The sequence below is a fragment of the Protopterus annectens genome, chromosome 16.part0 (assembly GCF_019279795.1).
Source record: "Protopterus annectens isolate FY-2018-M chromosome 16.part0, PAN1.0, whole genome shotgun sequence".
NCBI lineage: Eukaryota > Metazoa > Chordata > Ceratodontiformes > Protopteridae > Protopterus > Protopterus annectens.
The window spans coordinates 586068931-586092440 of NC_056750.1; the positions used below are offsets into that span (position 1 = coordinate 586068931).

The 23510-nt window shown below is 36.2% G+C and overlaps 1 protein-coding gene across 1 annotated transcript in view; it reads right to left on the reverse strand.

Moving 5' to 3' along the window:
• DIPK1B (divergent protein kinase domain 1B) overlaps window positions 1-13421 on the reverse strand; it is a 558256-nt gene extending 544835 nt beyond the window's left edge. Inside the window, exon 1 of the mRNA XM_044058535.1 lies at window positions 12868-13421. Within this exon, the coding sequence (XP_043914470.1) occupies window positions 12868-12930 (63 nt within the window). The 5' untranslated portion in view covers window positions 12931-13421. The remainder of the gene's footprint in view (window positions 1-12867) is intronic.
• Between the last annotated feature and the right edge of the window lie 10089 nt (window positions 13422-23510).

The window sequence follows — 23510 nt, forward strand, 5'->3', positions numbered from 1 at the left end:
ATTTCAAAATTTCAAAATCTCGAACATCAGAATCCTGACATTCAGATGGTCGAAGTTTTGAAATCTCGAAGGTAAACAATTGAGATCACCAAACAGTGCGGAATGGCAATTTTACCATTCTCTTCACTGTAGTGCAATCTCGGTGTTGGTATATTTAAGTAGCGGAGGGTGAGAGGGTGCAGGAGGGCTTGCCCCCTGCATAAACGTGATTGCTAGTGTTTTTTTGTTTTAGTTTTTTTTTTTTTTTTTTTTGCATTTCAAGATTTCAAAAGCTCGAACATCTGAACGTCAGGACCCACATATATACAGAAGTGAATCCATATATATATATATATATATATATATATATATATATATATAGATAGATAGCTATATACATACACATACACACAGACACACAAATATATATGTGTGTATATATAACACATAGATTACATGCGGATTACACTCAGGTGGTCATTTGCGTAGGTTGTAAAAACAGCAATCTGATTAAAAGCTGTATGGTGAGATTGCAGTTAGATGGGGTAATAGCCGGCCTTAGGCATAGGCCAACTAGGCGGCCGCCTAGGGCGCCGTTCTAGCAGGGGCACTTTTCTAGTATTTATTTGGTGTAGGTAGACGAGGATGAGGGCACCAGGTGGTGTGGTAGGGGGCACTGTGGAGCCCTTTTGCCTAGGGCACCAGTTGACCTAAGGACTCTCCTGGGTAAAACCTTTGTCATTTTTCACTGTTGTGCAACTGTAGAGCTGGTATAGTCAAAAATGGGATTTGTTAAGATTAAGCATGTGTCATTTAGTCAATACATGTTTAATAAAAAATAAAATGTCTAAATCTGTGACAACACAATCTCAAAACAGAAACAGAAACACTTCTGATTGTACACAATTGAAAAATATAAAATTTTGCAGGAGGCATGCCCCCAGCACTTCTTGATGTGGGGGAAGATGCCACCCCCCCAGTCTCTAAGTATATCTACACTGAGGTCACACAAATTCAAAGAAGAACAAGAAGGTGTAAAACAAAAGTAAATCTTCCCTTCACCCTCTTCTCTGATTCCACCATGCAGCCAATGTGCAACCTAGGCAGCCCTGATGCAGTTTAGTGTTTTTTACAGAAACTTGCGAGCTTCATGTATAGATTTCTTGAGATGCTATGATCTAGGCTGAGATAAAGTGCAAGTTTCCCTTAGAGATGCAGGGGTTCAGGAGCTTCTCCCCTGCAAAAACATTTGCTTAAATGTGTTCTTTGAGTCTGTTGTGGGATTGCAGTTAAGTCATGGGAAGGAATGTGACTTTTCCTCACTGTTGTATGATCACAGAACTGGTATAATTAAAGATATCTGTGTGTAAAAAAAATATTATCTGAATGTGTGGTGTGGGATTTTACAGCAGTCAGGACTCATTCAGTAAGTTTTGTTCTGATGATTCCTGTCAGGCTGTGAATTCGATCATAATCCATGCACTTGCATAGACATACATATATAGTTGTAAGAGAATGTTTTAAATGTAGAGAACAAGCAACACACACGCAGCATAAAGTATTATACTTAAATATAATTTTTTTCTTTATTCACGTGTTCATAATGTTCTATCTGCCTTTCAAATAGCTTTCATGCATTTAAAGATTAACAAAAACAAAGAGAAAGAAAATGAAATAGATTGAACTGTTTAGTAATAATTTAAAGGCAGCATGATATAGAAAGATGAAATATGTCAGTAGTGCATAAGGGCAGATGAAAGCAGGATCTTCAACTGCTGAATATAAAAGATATGTCACTAGAAATGGGATATGACTGTGCAGCAAATCTCTGTTTTTGAGGGAATAGTTAGTGTTGGCTCACTTTTAGCACATTCCAGACTTCATCAGTACTGTACAGGCTAAAGGCACCCCAGGTAGTCCCAAGCAAGGAAAGCCTGCCAAACTAAATCATTCAGTTCCTCAGGCAGACACTTTTGCAAGCTAGCAAAAAATGGCCCACATAGAAATCTCTGCTGCCAATGACAATGCCCTACAAGACAGCCATCCTTGCACATGCTAGCACACAATGTTTATATGTCTATATATTTTTTATTTAAGGCTGTGCCTTAAGGTATTCTCTGATGAATGGCTTTTGTTAAAGGAGCAGTTCCAAATGATTTTGAATAAATCAAAATACCTTGAATGCTATTCATAACAATAACTGTTGAAATTAAGAGCTTTAAAGATTAGTGATAAAAGATTCTTCCAAGTCAAGTTATAATTATCCTAATGCAGAAATATCCCTTTTTAAGTGGTAGTTTGCTTTTCCTGCACTAATAACTGGTTACGCAATGAATAGTACTTTTTTATTTTAATCAGTTACAATTGCAGAACACAAATAGTTCACTATCAATTTAGGAATGAATTATTTGAATGTCTTTGTCAAGTCTGTAACTGAAATATTAATTTCTGTATTTAGTAACCAATTTGTAGAAAAAAAGAAATCCAAGGCTTATAAAGTATCAAATGTAAGTCAGTGGTAATAAATAGTGAGGTTTATAAACATATAATCAAATCTAAATGCCAACAAAAATTTAAAATAATACATTAAGCAAATACAACTGGGAGTGACATTTCTTATGCAGTATCTCCTGTAACATCCAGATGGGCTGTACTTACCTTCCAAAAAATATCGGGAAGAAAAAAGGTGTATACCCTAGTTGTAGCAATCAAATATGTTTACTACAGCCTGGGTGTTATCTGATAGGCCCTTGGACTCACAGTCTACAGCTGCACAAAATAACTTGGTGGCTGTGTTAAAGCAAACAGGAGCATTTCATGCTGAGTTGTTTTCACACGATGGAAAGATGGGAGGGAAATTTGGCTGGGAATATTCTGAAACGGTATATTATCTGGAAATGGGAAAATTGCCAGATTAGGAGGGTGGAAATTGAGCACCGATATTGCTAGCAGTTAATTACTTTATTTATTTACTTATTTATTATCCATGTAGGTGATGAACTTGAAATGGGTCGATTTCGGTCACGATACTACACTAAAAGCCAAATAAGGTTCTAGAATTATTTGTATTACATTTTACTATAAGGGAATAGGTGGTACAAACAAAGAAATACTAAGACAGAGAAACAGCATGAGAGAGAGAGACATAGTCACAGCAGAGATTAAACTGAATATGAAAATTGTTTAAATACTGGACCATGCTGCCAAGTACCTATACCAATGTGACTATTTTCAGTAACTGTAAGTATGTTATTTTTAAAGGCTGAAGCTGTAAGAGGTTTGCATAGGTTAACATACTTCATATGTGCAGTTTTTGTACTTTCATAAGTAATATGATTACTAGTGAAACATAGTCAGCACTTAAATAAGCAAGGACTGCCGGCAATCTCAGCTACAGACAAAGCCCTCTCTCTTAGTGATGTAAAGAACTGTCCCTGCACGATGCATATGCTTAGTAGGCCAACTTCTCCTTGAAATACATATGCTGATTAGCACATTTCAAATCTAAGAAGCCTTTCTGCAAAGGCTGTGGATAATTGAGACAACAAGTTAACCATATGAGTAATGTAGTGAAAATTATAAGACAAGATCTGGCAAAACTGCTTTACACTAAGCTAGATGGATTAGTTACATCTTAGATACTTCCTCGGCTACAAATACATGACGTTATAAACTAGCTTAGAAAGAAAGTTGTTGGCAGGAAGGGAACCTTCACACCTTATAAGATTACATTGTGTGGATAAGCCAACCTTTGAAAACATATTCATATAATGTCATAGTCTTCTGTTTTCCTCTGTTATGGCTGACATGGCCTAATTAGAACTCAGACTCCAGTACAAAAGTTATAATGGTTAAGGGGTCCACCCACAAATCAAGAATCTCTTGAACATAGTTATCAGAACAACTAATAGCAAAAGGGAAGTTTCTTCAAATACATGGCCAATGACTGGGGGATAAACCTTCATCATCTCTTGACAGTGTTAAGCCTCTCAGTTTTGTATGTCACATTAGTGGAACACAGAAGCACTATTCACACGTTTAAGGCCCAGTAATAATCTAACCTCTACATTGCCTAATGCCCAATCTACCCCTGATTTAAAATATGATAGAGTAAAGGCCAGTATGATGTAATCTTTCTTATAAGACATTAATGATGGAATCCTTTCTGTAGACTTTTTGGAACACTTTGTAGGGACAACAAATTCCACTTAGAATAAGAACATAAAGAAGATGTATGTCTGATGATGGGCCTAATGTACGAGTTGTATATATTTACTGATATATTTGGAGATCTAGTGCTCGTACATTTATATAGGAGACTCACAGTCCTTATGGTCTTTGTCCTAATGAAATCAGCATTACTTCTAAAAGCATGCATTCTTATTGGTTAGTACCCTATATCTTTAATGCAGTCAGCTACTACCAATGGATAAATACCCAGGACTGTTGCTTTGCAACCCATGCAGGGCCAAAATACATCACCTTGCATTTATTGTGATTTAAATGTAACTACTAACATTTAGCCATTCAGTAACTGAAGAAAAATAGCTATTCATGGAAGTGATGTTCTTATCATTATTTATTGTAGTACAACTTGTATATATCATTAGCATATTTTATAATCCAATAGTTTTCTGACAGGCCCAAGCATTGAGCCCTGGGAGACACAAGAACATACAGGGTTCTACTCAGAGGTATAACCATTTAATTCAAGATAACCAAGATTAGATCCAATTAACAAGGGAGAACTAGTACCCTGAGCTATAAAGATGAACCTTGTTATGCGTTTATGGAATGTCCAGTGAGAAGTCTGATAGCGTAATACAACAATAGATAGGAATATCAGTTAATTAATTCATTCATTCATCATTCATTCATTCATGCTTTGATTACCCACATAAGCAAGCTGAGGGTTGGGGAAGCCAGAGCATAACTCTGCACTTAGCGGGAACAAGGCAGAGAAATTAATCCAGGACAGGGCAGAAGCCAGTTGCAGGAAGCATGAACACGCATGCACATACACTCATGCACACGCACATATGAGTAACTTGGAGGATTGCAAATTCACCTACAGAATGTCTTTGTCATGGTAAGGAAACTAACACATCCGATTAACACAATTTCAGAGACAGGGAGGATGTGCATTTGCTAATTCTGCACAGGAAATATACCAGCCAATAATCATACTGGAGAACCAAGCACTGAGAGGCTGCAATGCTAAGCACTGTATCTCTATGTGACCTTAGAAAGGGATCTGTCTCATGCAAATGTCCTTGACTATAACAGAACTGATAAAGTTCAAGATATAGCTGTATAAAAACTCAGCACATGCACAACACACACACACATGCACGCACACAAAGACACACACACACACACACACACACACACACACACACACACACACACACACACACACGTGTGTGTGTGTGTGTGTGTGTGTGTGTGTGTGTGTGTGGTTATATGGATATATACAACAATGTATATACCGATATATAATTTACTAGCCATTAAAACTCACTACAATAAAAAAACATTGAAAACAAAAATGTAGAAATCACAAAATACAAGAACAATCAAATGTTCAAACAGTCAGAACTGGAAAACGTTTTTAATAGCACAGCACTCAGCAAATGTGCACAAATCACTACCAAAAAAAAAACAAACTACTTTTGAAGTTAGCTACACAATCCATAAAGCACTTTCTTGCAACATAGCATGACAACATAGCTGCGCAACAGAAATGTGGTTTATTACACTTGATGAAAGTAGTCTTGATAGTTCAAACTCAAACTATTATGATAGAAAGCACAAGCGCCACCTTTACCCTTACATTTTAAGTGTTTTAGATTACATTGAAACACAACACTAATTCCTTATAAAGAAAAATATCAAAACACAAACAAATTACATTTAAGTAACTGCCTGTGGCCCCAACTCCCCCCCAGTGTGTGTGTGTGTGTGTGTGTGTGTGTGTGTGTGTGTGTGTGTGTGTGTGTGTGTGTGTGTGTGGTGGGGAGTTCTTCATTGCCATACTCCCTTATATATATATATATATATATATATATATATATATATATATATACACACACACACACACATACACACACACACACACACACACACACACACACACACACACACACACACACACACACACACACACCAAGTCAAGTTTGCAAAACAGTGACATAGTAAAAACTTCAAAAATAATATACTTATCTATATATGTACATGTGTTTGATTCCAAAGATTGGTCATCATGAACAATGATCACAATATATTCCATCAGCAGCAAACATTGATGAAATACAGTATCAAAAATAACAATACTTCTATACACCACCTCCCATGTGGTTGTAATGCATCACCCCACACCTCTACAAATTTATACATACCAACTCTGAGATTCCATGGGAAATGGATAAAGTTCCTGTCTCCACTGTTTGATGAACTCATAAAACAAAACTGTCTTATACAATACAGCACCAGATGAATCGGCATTTGAATACGCAAGACAATAATTCTCTGCACAACAAAAACAAAGTATGACTAACTGTATGATAACCATGCACCTACTATACAAGTCTTGTATAGGTTATCATAGCTTGATTAAGTCTTGTACAGTGTTGTCCTTTTGTGTTTTATACATGCATTTTGTTAAATCCATCCATAATGATAATATGACATATGATAAATTATTTGCAACAGATTAGGTAGTCGTAAGAGATTTGTAGACAGTGCAGTCTAACATCTTGAAGATTTTATAGTACCATTTTCCCCTTCTGAGAGTTAAAGATTACTCAATTCTTTATTGTATCTGAACAGCTATGGATTATGGGGAGATTTAGAAAGTACTTACATTTTAGATAACCAGCAATTGAAAATAATTGAATTAAATGACTGTTTTGCCCGATATTATAGAATAACACCACACAGATCACACATTTAAATAAATGACTACTTTATGGACGTGTAGGCAGAACACCACGTATAGGTTCTACCATGAATTAGATTTGTTAAACACTGCTGTATGAATGATGTAGATGGTAGCTATAAGAAGTTCCTGAGCAAGCATTGGTGTAACAGAGATGGGGTGGGTGGGTAGTCACTGACCTTGTGGACAGAACCCAAAAAGAGAACAACCTTCTGGATGGTACAATAGATCTACACACAGGCATGCTATATTTGGTAATCTCCAACACCATTGAGCAGTCCATTATTTCAGTATAATGCCCACTACATTAGGAATTATTGCTTAAGTAACATTATCAGGTATAGTTATTATGGCTAATCAAGACCATTCTAGTGGAACTGAAAAAGTATTACTCTAATTAGAGGAGGACTTTCTCACTTAATTGTGTTGATGTGGCTTAGGATTAGGATAACTGCTTAGTAAGCTCCTGCAGTCAGCATTTACCTATTGTGTTTTTCTCATATTAAACTTCACTGATCTTTAGACCTGTTTTATAATGTAATTTAATATTCAGTCATGCAACTCCCTACCCTGAAATTGCTTAAGCTCTAGCCACTTCATAAGTCAATGCACTTACTGAATTGTAGTTAAAAAGATAAAGTGGTTAATATCCTTTATCTAGCAAAAAGGAGAATTAGTACATTCTTCTGAGTTTATCATATCATGTTCCTGGCTTAGAAACTGACATGAATGCACATGCTGTGTAAACAAGGACATAAGCTCCTTAGCGTTAAGTATTAGTGCTACTGAATGCAATAATCATAGCATTTGGGCATTCTCTGCAATGTCTTACACCTATTGGTCAAAAGCTAAAGCCATTAGCTTTTCCCAATAACTTAAACCATTTCTCATTAGTGCATCCAGATTTATTTTAAAATGTTACCACTGGAAAACAAAGCTTAAGTCATTGCAGCTTTCTTTTATTGCTCTAAAAAATTAAGGTAGTTTTTCAGATCTCTTCAGTTTATTTTTCTATTGCAACAGAAAATGAAAGCATTTTTCATTTCCTGTGCATTTTCCCAAAAATAAATCCAAGAAATTATATTTACAATTTACATTTCCAATTTTTCCTGTTTTCTCTGTAAGGCACAGTATGGCAATCCTAAAGTTTAAAAGTGCCAATCTTTTCTGTCCAGTCTTAAATTTCCTGAGACAGTACTACTTATTTTCAATAGGTAAGTAATATTTCCATCTTACCTCAATGCTACATGGCCCTTTCATTACTCTGAGAATTTTACCTAAAATGTTAATTCAGTATTTGGCCACTTCTGCTTTATGGGTGTTTGACTGTCCTTTTCTCGTTGAATACATCTTATAGAATGATTTAGTTTCAACTCTCAACACAGATGTCAGCAAGAGCTTACAAAATTTCCTACAGTTTAGACTTGACTTTTAACTTACAGAAGAAGTATGAGATCTTGCTCTGCTATATGATTCTTGTTCATTAAAAGATGCCTGCAGCTGTGACACCATGGAAACAGTAATAGCTTGAAGGCTTTAACTATTTAAGTGAAGTATTGACCATCATAAGTAAACTCTGTACTATTGCACCCAGGAGGGCAAGTCTGCAGTTTACTGTACTTTCATTTATATTCATACACCATCAGATATATTTGCTTTTAATTGCAGTTCATTCACATAAAGATGGGATGTATTAACTCATATGAAACCTTGAAACACAAAAATATTATAGGCAATATAAAAATTATTTGGCCAGCCATGCTAGTCAGTCAGTCAATGCCTTCTCCTCTGTCCTTGAGTTGAACACGGTTTTTGAATTCCCTCACAATTTATTTTTATTTCACTGTCTCATCAAGAAGGCTGCTGTACATGCAATAAAGGCACTGGGTTGTACTTACACTGTTATTCGATGGCAGCTTTGTTTTTGCACCACTTTTAAATAAAGACAATATCTAGTTTTACACTAATTTCCCCGAGTTATTTATATTTAGGTTTCAGTTTTGCTGTCCATCCCTCCTTCCTTACCTCAAGGATATAAACCTTAATCAGGAAAAGGTTTTTGAATATATGACTTCAAAACAATTTTAGTTTATGAATTAGACAATTCAGAGACATACATGTGGTATAAACCTATGTGTTGGCCTAAGTGTTGGGTTGTGATAGCCCATAAAGTCTGCCATTTACCATCTCTGGTACTATAGAAGGGAGGGTGTTAGTGCAGATGACATTATTTATTTATTTAATTTGCTTTTTAGTTAACCATTTAATTGGACTGGTTGCAGACCCTCTTCCACCAAGACTACAAGGGCAAGAATACACACAATCTATACTGATACTTGAGTGTAGCAAATCAAGCAGTTTGTTTTTGTAAAGTGGGAGGACATCAGCATACCAGCAAAATATTTACAATCATCATGTTGCTTTCCATTCAACAGTGATATCCCTATAATTTGCAATTGTAAATAATAAGAATATATTTTTAAGATTTATGTTATTATGCTGTTTTCTGAAATTTGGAGTTGCAAGCTAATTTGCTTTTACCACTGAATTACATTTCAGTTTGTAATAGTCATAGAACACTAATTCAAGGAATCATCATTGAAGGAGCTATGCTGTATCCTAAGGGTAAACATCTATTTTTAGTTTACATTCATTCCCTTCTGCTATGAATACCAAAGTCACTTTGGAGTCCTTTTCAGGACTGCCTTTAAAAGATGTCCTTGCAAAAATCAGGTCTGTAAAACAGTCTGCAGTACTTCAGATGAGGTTCATTAATTATGTAGGAGAATTTAAACTTCTCTTTTAAGTTAGTGGCATTTCTTAATGGACATTCCAACAGATACTTTTTCCCCTTTATTGGTACTTATGCCCAGTTCATAATTTCCTTTATGCTAAATGATATACATAAACCATCAAGATTATAATATTTGCTGTAGTTACAACTTTAGTGTTAACAGTATACACAATCTGTCAAGAGTAGGAATTGTTTCTTAATGAATTTGCATCGACTATAAATTGCAATGCATTTGATGATTTCTCTAGTGCTGACAAATCCCTTCTCAGCATTTTACTCTCTCCTTAAAAAATCAACACATTTGCAGATCTTTCTGTTCTTTGTAGAAATTACTGTCTTTCCTAATATGTTACTTATAAGGACAATGCAAAAGACTGGCTCTAGTAATAAACCACTGTGTTGAACCAGTACCTTTTCTTTTTTTAATACATACCATCTCCCATCACGTATTCTCATTCAGCCTAGTTTTCCCCTAGGATACCAGCATGAAAATTTCTCATGGGTTATCCATTTTTCTTAATTATCTATGCAACGATTCTATGTCAAACAATTTGTTAAGACCTAGTGAAGCTGCATGTTCAGTCTCTCTCGAGATGAGCATGCACACAGATAAGAGAAACAGCTCTCCTCAGTTCATTGGGTGTAAGCATCTTACTGAGATTCTACACTCAGGTTATACATGCATAATGGTTATTTCCTTTGAAAGCAATTCCAATACTTTTGCTTTATCTCTAAGGCAGAAATTATACCTCTATAGCCATCTGTCAATTTCTTAATGTCACTCTTATGAGTACATAAACCTCCTCTTCGAATGTTTTAGATACTTTACCTCTCTTCTATCATCTGTAATATATAAACAGTACAGTCTGTGATACTATCAGTTTTATATTTATTTCACTTAAAATCATGAGCATACAGATATTTGAAGCTATAAACAAACACTGTTACCCACAAATATACACCAGAAATCATTTTGTGGTAGCACAATTGGAATATATCATTCATGCCTTAATGTATATGTACTACTTTGAAATCTCAGGAGTGATAAAAGATTTTAAAATGAGGTAACTCAGAATGTTGCCAGATTAAACCATTGCCAATCCATTTGATTAATAATACAGTTTTCTCTTTGTAAATAGCCATTCAAGAAGAAGAAAGAAAGATTATTTTTCCCCTAATCACTGACACTAACTTGCACATCAAATGGTTAGGCACCTGGTTATTTGTCTCACTTTATGTTAGTGTTATTACATGTTTGTTTTGGGAAGGATACAATACTGGGCTCTCCTGTTGACTGTACTATAGATATAGGGAAATTTTCTATAGAAGAAATATTTTTGTTCACTTCTCAGGCAAAGACAAATGAAATGCTACTCAGAATAATGCAAATAAAGCTGTACAACAGATACAATTGCATATGGTCTGGAAAATCATGGATTTCAGCTTCTCATGTAATGACTTTTCAGTCACTTAAGTCACTTACAGAAAAAAACAAAGAGCTACCTGATTCATGGGCTGCATGTAACACAATTTGAGTCCTGCTCACAGACAGCAGCACAGATGCAGGCAGACACACTACTAAACTTTCTAATAAGACAAAACAAACTAATAAATGTTGATAACTCATATAGTAAAAAAGTACATTAAAAAGCATAGGATTAGTGAAAGAGAATTCTGAATGAACACTGTTGAAAAGCATATAACACAAAATGAAAAGTGATATTTTAAACATTGAAGCAGGAAGTGTACAGTTATAAGAAGTTTACTGTGGTTTAACAGCTATATAAACAAAATAAATATTGGTTTGCAATTAACATCAACTCAGTTTTACCCTACTAAATTATGCACTCTGATAATGTAATAGTGGGAACTGCCTCATGTCAGCTGTCAGAATTTTTTCAACTTTTTCAATACATACCATTCACTGTTGACATCATGTTAAAAATCATAGTACTAGAAGTCAACTCACTCATTACTCATTCACTTGTCATGACATCAGTGACTGTCTTACTGTTTATTTCTCAAGCAACATGTTCACTTTTTATCATATGCGTTCCAAACCTCTTGCCAATTACTTAATGATTACATCAGTGAGAAATAAAATATTCTTCTTTTCAGACATCAGTGTTAAGCAAACTAAGATGATGAACCCATTTTCCTATGATTCAATATTGCCATTTATCGCTTAATAATCACTTTGCTCCTTTACCATTCAACTTAATCTTTCTTGTTTTCACTTTATCAGAAGTGAAGCTATACAAGACACGCATATCTGATACAAGACAACAGTGGAATGAAATGCAGGCTATGTTTTTTTCATAAGATATTACTTTTCTTCATGAACCACTGACTCAGCAGATTGTTACTTAACATATACCTCTAGGAGACAGAGGCTATTGTTTCAAGCACATATTTTTTGTGTGTCCCACAAATGTTATAAAGTACATTGCTTAATTCTGAGTTATAAAAACATTATTCCACACTGTCCTATAAGACTTCAAAGCATATAGTCATAATAAATCCCAATGTTCTGCACTTCACCTTCTCAGGCTCTATTGTGTTGTGAACTACCAGTAGCAAGTCTGATCATGTGTCACCTGCTTTGCTCACTAGTCACAGGGTGGTGACACATTTGGGGCAAGAATGGTCGAGAATTATATTCTCAAAGGGGATGCACATGCTAAAGTTTCCAAAATATGAAACTTAAAGCACTTTATTAATTATTTTAGGTTCCAGGTCTTAGACCAAGAAATTGTAATAGTTTGTACCCAGATTATAGTACATACTTTCTTTTATACTGAAATATCAACCCATCCCCAAATCTAGTTATACTATATAATGCAATGCATGATTTAAATTCTGAAAGAGCTCTCTAACCATGTGATGATACACTTAAACAATTACACTTCTTGCAGACATTCTCAGACTGGCTTGGCATATTTAATCCATTCATTACTGGCACTTAGTTACAGTTTGTCATTCTGGTGTGGTAGAAAGACTGTGAGAGGAGTTCATGCTCAAAGACAGCATATTTCTCGCTCAGAGGAAGGTGATGAGTTTTGAATTCGTAACTTATTAACTCTATAAAAACGCTTTTATCAGTCCGTACTTTTAACTACGCTAAAAATAAGCACGATGGTGCTTTCGTGAACCTTACCTGTAAACCTTTTGACAAAGGGCAAAAGAGTACAAGATGGACAAATCGCCTAAGCCTTCTCATGATCTCAGTGGGAAAATGAGTAAAAAAATATTAGTTAATGATGTGTTCATCTATGAAACAAGAGGTGTACGCAAATCTGGTTTAATCTCTCCTTTAAATGCAGTGCCGATCCAAAAATCGTTGCTGTCGGTGTCGGAAACGGTGGTAGAGCATGAAAAAAAATAACCATTTGCAAGAGCTGGCAGATGTTTACCCCCCTCCCTGGAGCATCATTTGAGAATAGAGATCCCACTCTATCTGCTGCAGCAAGAGCGCGTAATCACACCAGCCAGTGCAAGCCTTGTAAAAATTAGGGCTCGGAAATGAATCTCCCTCTCCTGTCCTCAGTGAATAGGAGGAGCATACACCCAGCACGAATGGCAGAAACCGTGCCGTTTATGTTTCAGGATAAGTGCCCAAATTGTCCCGACCGTTCGTGCCGTCTGGTCCTTACAGAAATATCCGCAGGGATGCTACAACAGCTACAAAGCAGCAGCTGCAGAAACCGAGAGCTCGCGGGAGAGCTTTAATTAAAGGGGCAACTGGAGATTTTCTAACTGCCGACACAAACCCTGAGTCTCAACGCTTATTTTGACTTAGCTGTGGAAGCCTTTTCCTTTATTATTATCATCGGTTGATAATGCTGAAACATTCCACGCAGTATATATTTCAGCATTCTATTCTCTAACTATCTCTGATTTTAGGATTTCACTTCACATTTTAAGTCAACATCTGCTAGCATTAAACAATGACAATCCTGAAACTTCACCTAATGCTAGACACAACACACACACACACACACACACACACACACACACACACACACACACACACACACACACTCAAACTTATTGTTGCATTGTGAAAATGTACTTTCTGATATTGGTATTAACTGATTCTTGGGGCACAAATCAAATGTAACTCTGTTTTTAGATTGACATGGGAAGTTATGCACAACGGTGCAATAGGTTTACACTAGATAATACCATAAAACAAGCATATTGTCTGACAGTGTTATATGCATATGTTGTCATGACAGCCAGCTGCAGATTTAGTCATCACAATTGTAAAGAAAGTTCCACCCTTGCCATGTTGGCTGTTGGCCAGTACATGGAAGACACCTCAAGCCAGATGGTGAGTCAGAGAAATTAAATGGTTGTGATCAAGTGGATGCAAGGACCAAGGCAAACTACAAAGGCAGTGTTATCTTCCTATTTAATATAATAATTTTGGAGAAAGTCTAGAAATTTATCCGGGTGAGACTGTCACCTCATCAAAGTATGGTTAACGTGCACTGCATTTTTTAGTGTACACTCCACACCAAATAAAATAGCCATTAATAACAGTAAACAAGCCACCATTTTAAAAGGTGTAAAATCCCTGCAATATGTGCCTCCTATCCCCAGTACGTATAGAAGTGTTTTTGAAACAATAATTTGTCTTTAATCTGTCTTTGTGTTTTATTTCCCTTTCAGTTCAAAACTTTACAAAGGTCCATAGGTCAAAATATTAGGCTGTTGATCCAGAGGATCATTAGTAGCCTAGCCTAACCACAATACCCCAAATTGTAGGTACCCACTGACATGGCTAATTTATACCTAGTTTTGACCACTTTCAATGAGGGCACTATTTACGATTGCCCATCCATTCATCCAGAAGGAGAAGAGGGTCAAGGAGCTACTTTGTTTAAATGCAAAGGACGTCTATTTTTTATTAAGGAGGATTCTCTGGGATATATATATATATATATATATATATATATATATATATATATATATATATATATATATCTCACTAGCAGGTCCTGTTTATGTTTTGGTGGAAGTTAAGATGTCTTGGGTGGGTGTTGATGGTGTTATTACTTTTGCAGACATACAGAAGTCACATAGGGCTGGATCCTTCAAGGCTCTGTAAACTAGACAAGATAGCCACTCAAGAGTCTGTAGGAAACAGAAAGAGAGGGGGTGCTTTAAAGCTGTGTACCTCAAGGAATCTATGCCTTTGATTATCTTAATACGGAAATGCTGCAGTCTCTCAAGCTGGGTCATATACTTAGATAGGTACCTACCAAAGAGGACATTATACTCTATTATGGCCCTGATAAGGCAGGAGTAGAGAGGGATAATAACTTCCTTAGATGTGAAAATACCCATGTAATTAGTCTGACAGGATAAAAGGATTGTCTAACAATAGTGAATGCATAGTGATCAAAGGATTGTTCATTGTCAGTGAAAGTGCCAAAGTTTCCAATGGCTGATTCAACTTTCAAAGGGGTGACACCTATGTGGTAGGTGCATGGGTGTCCAGTTTTACCTAAGAACATAATATTAAATTTCTTGGCATTTACATTTAGGCCATGATCAAAGCACCAATTACTGATGGATGTTAGTCCATCCTGAAGAGTTTGGAAGTCAGATGAGGAGTTAATGATAGCTCCAAGTTTGCATACATCTGCAAAGTTGGTTACCCACAAGCCCTTGATGTCCGTCTTGATATATGTGAAGCAAATACCACAGAGAAGTGGTTTTAGGATTGATCCCTAAGGGGCACCACTAGTAAATGCTATTTTCAAGGAGAACATGCCTCATACATTACTAGACTGGGATCAGTCAATTAGCCAGTTTTTTATCCAGTGGGTAACCTGGGGAGTTATATTTTGTTTGACTAACTTGTTGATGATGCCAGAATGAGGGATGGTATCAAAGGCCTTGGACAGGTACAGACTGGCAGTGAGAACTGATTTTCTTGAATCTAATGCATCAGTGACATGTTCAAAGAAGCCAGTCAGGTTCAGGAGGCAAGATCTGCCTTTAAATCCAAACTGGCTTTGGTCCAGGGCTTGTAGATTGCCTATGTCCTTGTTAATAAGTTCCATAATTATGCATTCTATTACTTTGCAGATAAGGCTGGGGAGACTTATAGATCTATAGTTTCCTGGATCAGTAGTGGATCCCCCTTGTTGGTTAGGATGACTACTACACTTCTTCATTTCTATGACACAAATCCTGTGGAGAGACTGAGGTTAAATAGGCTTAATAGTGAGTTTACCAGACAGTGGTGGTGCTGATAACAGGGCAGCCTAGCACATTATCAAGACTCGTGGAGCACCTGTTTTTGACCTTTGAAAGGACATTTTCTTACAGTATATTCTGTAAGTGTAAAACTCTGTAAAGGAGAAATATTTGCTCATATCTGTCTTAATCCCTGCTCACCCCCAAACATATCAGACAAACTTCATCTTATAGTACTAAGTTTAGTTTGATCAGTCTCCTCTTGCAAACTGTGATTCTGAGTGAGGGATTTAATCAAAGAAGTGCCAGTTGTGTTTGGAGTTCTACACATTTAACAAGTGAATAAAGTAAAATAACAGCGATACAAACTCATAAGTCTATCTTTTCTTCCTTATTTGAAAGAGATCACTTCCTCATGTTTATCTATCTTGGATCTCTAAAATGGCGTATCTGAATCTCATTTCTTTCATACGGCATACATTTCTCGGATAACTTTGTTTCAATTTAAATTTCTTTGGTATGACTACTAAAAAACTTTTACTTCTGTACTGTGAATATCTTTCACTGGCCATGACCCATCAGTGGTGAGCACTCTAGTGGAAATAACAGATAGTAATGCACCATTTTAGAATGGCAATTTGTATTCAAGTAACAATCAGTTACTGAGTTCTGCAATGTGATATTGCACTGTAATTTCAAGATGTCTGAATATACCATGGAAAAAATATATATATTATAAATGACCTACTGAGGCAATTAAAGGTTGTGTACCATGGAAGAATAATGATGTTTCAGTGGTGGGTTTAGGGACTTGATTTCATTTGCTGTGTCATTGCATCACTGGAGTGGTAATATTATAGGAATAATGTCTAGGAAGTGAAGGAGGTATGATAAAATCAAAACAAAACAGAAGCACAAAGGGATCATAAAACAGAGGAACCACATTGAGCACCAACAACAGTAAAAGTAAAACTTAATGGATAAAACCATACAAAGTTAAGAGCTTTCATCTATCCATATACTTGAACTTTATCGGAACTGCAATATTGTGAGAAACAGGCATTTAAATAGTGTATCCAGTCAAACAGATCTTAAATTTTAAAGCCATGGACCCTAAACAATTCATGAATAAACAAATATTTACTATTCCTCACAACTGATGAAATTACAGCAGCAATGAGGAGTAATAACAGAAAACAGTTGTAAATAACAATAACATTTATGGCGGGCTAGCCACCCGGTGGCGTAAACCTTGGCTCAAGATTATTGTCACTGCTGAAATGACACCCCATCTCCATGTACAAAATGGGAAAAGGGGTTGAGGATAGATAGATGGATTTATGGTAAAGTTAAAATAAAATCAAAAATCTACCAGTGTATTAAAATTTAACTATCCTAATTTTCAACAACAAAACTAACAGTCATTTAATTCTGGGACATTATATGCATTTAATCTATACTTCCATGAAAGTTCCTTATAATTATGCGTATTTCCCCATGATCTACCTCTGGGATCTTGTTGTACTATCTCCAAAATGAAAAACAAAAAATTATTAAAAACTATGCAATGTAAAAAATTATTAAAAACTATGCAATGTAGAGAATTTTATATAATTCCTTTTTGTCATTTTTGTTAGTAATGTCATAATTGTGTGTGTAAATTCTTTTACATAATGCTCTCTCTATTTTTTCCTACATAGAAACTAGGGCATTTGGAGCAAATGACCAAGTAAACTATCCCCTTCATGTGGCAGTTGCCTGGTCTAGGTGTAATGGCCATGCTACAGCCGTTATTTAACAATAAATTCTTCCCAGTATAAATATTGGAACATTGTTTGCAAGAGCTACACTTTCTTGTATCAGGATTAATGACCTTCTGAGCACTGTTCAACTCCAATAATTTTTGGACATTACTGCAAGTCATAATTGCAAAATGAGGGGACATGCTAACTATATCATCATTTCATAATAATATCACTCACTTTTTTAGTCCTCAAATTATAGTGTAGGACCAAAGCCCTCTCAGGGTAGACATTAGCCCTGCTAGTCACCTCAGAACTTAACCGAGTTATAATACTAGTAGGCATGTCAATAGTAAAAAGGGGGTTCATATCAACTACCCTTCTAACTATAGCATCTTTTCTAACCTCATCCATCATGTTTTTTGGATAATCCCTCTTGATAAACATGTCTCCGAGCATTTGAGACTCCTAACAGTACATCTTGCCATCTAAAATCATTCTAGCCAGATGGATGATTTGGCCCTTAACAAAGCCTCTTTTTAAACAAAATGGATGCAAACTCTTGAAATGTAAGTAACTATTGCTGAATGAAGTTTTCCTAACAATATTAGAATTAAGCTACATTCAGCTTAAAAATATCTACATCCAAACAATTAATTGTCTTTGAATCAATGTTGTATGTACATTTCAAAAAATTAGTAGTGGTTTGTAAGTAATTAAAGTAAGGAAGGTAGAAGGGTGAGCCCTTCCACAATATAAATATATTATCTAGGTACCTTAGGTATAGCACTCAGTGTTTAAAATAACAAGAGATGAATACATGCTTGTTTTCCCAAGTGTAAATAACCAAATTGGCAAATGTAGGGGAGCATGTCATGTCCATTTTTACCCCTTTTAGTTGTTTGTATAGGGTACCTTGAAAAAATAAAGAATTAATTTGCAACACAAGGTCTGTACACTCCATGGCAATATTAATTTGCTGGTTATTACAAAATCAAACCCAGAAAAAAACATCAAAAAATAAATCTTTAAACTTTTCAGGGGGATACTGGTAAAAAGATCAACTATATTGATAGCTAAAAATAAATACATTATCATCAAATAATTCACTCTTAAACCTAAGTAAAAACAACCCAGGAGTCTTTCAATATATGTGGACTATGCTCAAAAGCTGGCTTAGGTAGTCTGTCTATGTACACAGCCAAAGGGTATGTTTTAGAGCTCTGGCAGCTACAATAGGCCTAATAGGTAGTTTTTCAATATTCTTATGCACTTGAGGTATGTCAGAAATATTAGAGATTACAGGATAAGGACTGTTCAAAAAAGTATATGTAGGAAGGTTAATAGACCCTGGGTTTCATCACATCACTGGATAATATTACAGGAACAATATTTTGTAAGGGAAAGAGATATGCTAAAATGTATTGCCTGCTGGACAGGTTTGATCCCAAAGGAATAAATGCTCATGCCTGGAGGTAGTAAATATCACAATTACCCCCATCCCATCAAGGCCTCATCTGTACAGTTTAATAACAGAAGGTACAAGATTCTTTTAAGTGTTTGGCAGTTTCTGAGTATGTGCATTGTACAATTTCAAGAGCAGATTTCTAGCTTATTAAAGATGAGGAACGGCATGCACAGTTTATCTTTATTTAAGGTTTGTTGAATGGGTAAGGGGACTTTTCATCCATCATCACTGCCACAAGGACAGGGGAATATGTTGCGTGTGTGCACATATACATATTTATTTATTTAACATTTGTTAACCAGGAAAGTCTGACTTGGAACGAAGCCAATTTTCAGCAGTGGTTTGGGGAGAAACACTCCAGACACATGTCTTTGTAACGTCGGAGGAAACCCACATGAACACAGGGAGGGCGTGCAGACAGTAGAACCTCTTGCTGTGAGGTGACAATGCTATTGCTGCACCACTGCACCATCCATATATATATATATATATATATATATATATATATATATATATATATAGGCTTACTATCATAATGACGAGTACAAGTTAGATGAAAATAGGAATGTTGAACAACAGTTCGACGATTCCTGTTTCGTCTAACCTGCAGAAGTGCAAGTGTTCAGATTCGCGAATGCCGCAGTGCATTTGCACATCTGTCTTCGGCATACTGAATACAGACGCATATAAACCAATACAGCAACTCAAACTTTAAAAAAAAAAAACGGAACAACAGACACCCCGTGTAATCATCATAAAACACCTTGATTTGAGTGCTTTCATCTGTAAATTTCACCTGACTTCTTTAGAGATACACAAAATAAAAAAACACAGCCCTTAAATATCCCAGAGTCACATGATCCCACTCCCTATTAATCAATCAATACCAATCAAATTAAAAACATATTACAAAAAAGTATATGCAAAAGGTATACGTCATAAAAATAGAATATTGTAACAAACCCTACATGATAATAACTTAAAAAATACAAATTTCACAAGCCAAGCTCCGCTTATATTCTCAAAACAGTACTAATAGAAATTACTTCATTCAGTCCTGGGGGAGAACTGCCATTACACCTAAGTTACCATTTTGATTCCTTGTATTCTAAATTTTCTAAATTCTAATTTTCTTGGGTGGCAAAAGCCAGGGTACCTTTTTGGCTAGGCTTATATATGCCCTAGGGCCAATAACCTAGTACCTACTTATGAACCTATGTGATTCTTTGAGATATTTAAGGGCTGTGTTTTTTATTCTGTGGATCTCTTTAGAAGTCAGGTGAAATTTACTGATGAAAGTGCTCAGATCAGTAAAAAGGTGTTTTATGGTGATTACACGAGTGTCTGCTGTTCCGTTTTTTGTTTTTAAAGTTTGACATTCTGAATACAAATTGTGGTACAGTGGAGGCTGGGAAATTACCCTTTTCCCCACTGTAGTGCAATCTCAGAATTGGAATATATTATTTGCAGGGGTGTGGGGGGCATAGCCACCCTGCAAACAGATGGTATTATGACTGCATAATTGACTTGCTTAACAGAATGCCGAAAGTGCAAATTTGACTTTGTTGGTATGTGCACTTCGACATTCTGTCTAATTGATATGCCGAACTTCGCACAACTGATTCAAAGATGTGGATGGATTTTGCTGTCTATTTTGACAATTTGATAGTAAACCATATATATATATATATATATATATATATATATATATATATATATATATATATATATATATACACACACACACACACACACACACACACACACACACACACACACACACACACACAACCTTTTTTTTGGTCTCTCCTTTCCTTCATTGGTCATTGGTACCAGACCAGTGTCCCCATTCATGCTTGGTCTACCAGTTATCTCCTCACCCCCAGACTTATTCTGGTATTACTGGGGCCCATTTGTGAATCCTTAGAGTATCCTGGGTGCTCAGCATATCTTTGCATCCATCAGTAGGGTTGCTGTATGACCTCCCCATTTCCTCCAGCAATGTCCTCAGCCTCTATCAGGGATCATCACAAAGAATAGATAATGTACTGCCCCTTCCCCTGGGATAGGCCCATCCATCCCTGCCTGCCAATCTTTCAGTCACCTGCGCCTCTAATTGAACAAGGGTTGCATAGGTCATAGTCAAGGCTTTATCCCTGTACACCACAAGCGTGGCTCATATATGGAGTTAGTTAAGTGGGATGCTCTTAAAAGATGGAGTACCCACAGAAAAACCCACACTGTCAAGACAAAAGCATGTAAACGTTAAACAGACATGACCAGAAGTAAGGACTGAACCCTGGACCCTGGAGCTGTCAGGCAGCTGTGGGCCATTATAATAATGCATGAATGCATATAGCAGAAGAGTGCAGCAGTACAATGAAGTTCACTTACCTGCTTGTAGTTGTTGCTTTCGGATATCTGTATTTTTTCAGTGCTGGATGTATTCTTGAAATGAAAACTGTTAACATAAGCAATGAAATCATCTGCCTAATTGGACTGTTATTTTATAGGAATGTAACAAGCTCATCACACAACTGCAGCTGACTGTGCAAATCCTAATTTAGTAACATTTTAAAGATGCAGGACAGTAATAGATTTTGTAATTTGTGTATTTTAGTATTGGAGAGCTAGGGAATCTGCCAGTAAAGATTTATGGTTGGACTTTAAAAGCTTTTTAATGCAGTTTTTGCAATTTCTAATTGAAGTACGACTGGATTTTATCTTGTGTCTTTTATATGAGTTTAGAATCATTTGGCAGTGATTCTATAAGGAAATAATATAGCCAAAGAAATGCTGGATGGGTGAGTCTGGCTACTGCATGATGTCTCTGTATCCCCTATTGTATTTTAATATAGCTATAATACCTGCCAGGTGGGTGACACATAGATTTACTCCTACCTGGCCAAGTTGATCTTACAGGTAAAGCCTCACAAATCAAACTAATATGCTAGAAGGGAGTAAATCCTCCCTTGGTAGGCATTATAGTGATTATGTTCTGATTTTCATTTTTATCTGGTTTTATTAAACATGTAATCTGCCTCCCAGCATTCCAAACCCTTTAGTAAACGTTCATGTAACTGACAAGCAGTCACTCTGACACTGTTATCAGCCTCTTAATAAAAAATTCCGGGACAGTGCTCCAAGTCATGGACCACTTTTTAAATAGTAAAATGCTTTTCTTACAATGCTTTTAAAACAAAGTATATTTATCTTAGTATCTATATTGTGAATATTAAATAATCTCTAAATGTAATAGCAGGCATAATTTGACAACTGATTGTCATAATATGTTAAATTTAAAAAAAAGGAGAGAGAAGCATTTCTATAAACCAAAAAAAGGACTTTTCCTTTCATGTCTACCAGTTGAGAAGCCAGATTCTGCAGCCAGCTTTATTCTGAAGCCGTATCTAGACTCACTGCATACTTGGAATGTAACAATGCTTTTGATCGTATCCCTCCTTTTACTAGTATGCCCCTTATAATTCATTGCCCAGACCTGCAATGGCCAGATTTCTGAAGTATTTCTACAAATCATATTACATGCAGTCTTCCATTAGGATAATAATACTAAGTAAAATAATCAGGTCATGACCTTTGACAACATTCTTTCTCCCTTTGACTTTATTAAAGTTGTTTCTTCACACATGGCTATTAAAGCCCATTTTTTTTCGGTCATTATCTACTAAGTAGTCAGCTCTAACTTTCAGAAAAATTGTTTTTATAATGACTATAGAATCTTGTACCATCACTTACCAAACTCAGTCTCCCCCAACCATACTGCAAAATTTAAGAAAGGTTCATAAGTAGGTACTAGGCTATCGGCCCTAGGGTCTATACAAGCCTAGCCAAAAAGGTACCCTGGCATTCCCCACCCAAGAAAATTATTTTCCTGTGCCCCTGTCAAGCAGAGCCACAGAGGTGATCCCCACAGTGAATTTCCTATTTCCCATCCAATCATCAAGATTTTTCTTGAGTGCTAATGAGGAGCTTTATTTGATATAGATAGGTAGTTTGTTCCAGAGTATGGGAAGTCTCTGGGACAGGAATCTATCCCTCCAGCATGTTCTGTTTATTGTGGTGACAAGGGTTAGGTCCCTAGAGCTTGTAGCTCAGAGGGATTGGGATTTCTTTAAGTGGAGCATGTCCAACAGCTCTGGGTTTGACATAGTTTTGTATGTTAGGCAGAGATCGCCTCTGAGTAGGCGATATGCGACGGAGTAAAGCTGGAGTTTTTTGAGATGATCTGCATAGGGCATCTGTTTGAGGCCAGTAATCCTTTTTGTGAGATATTTCTGTGGCCTTTCCAGTTGTTGTAGATGTCTTGTGAGGTACATACCAAAAGGGGCATTGTACTCTATAATGGGTCTAATGAGTGAT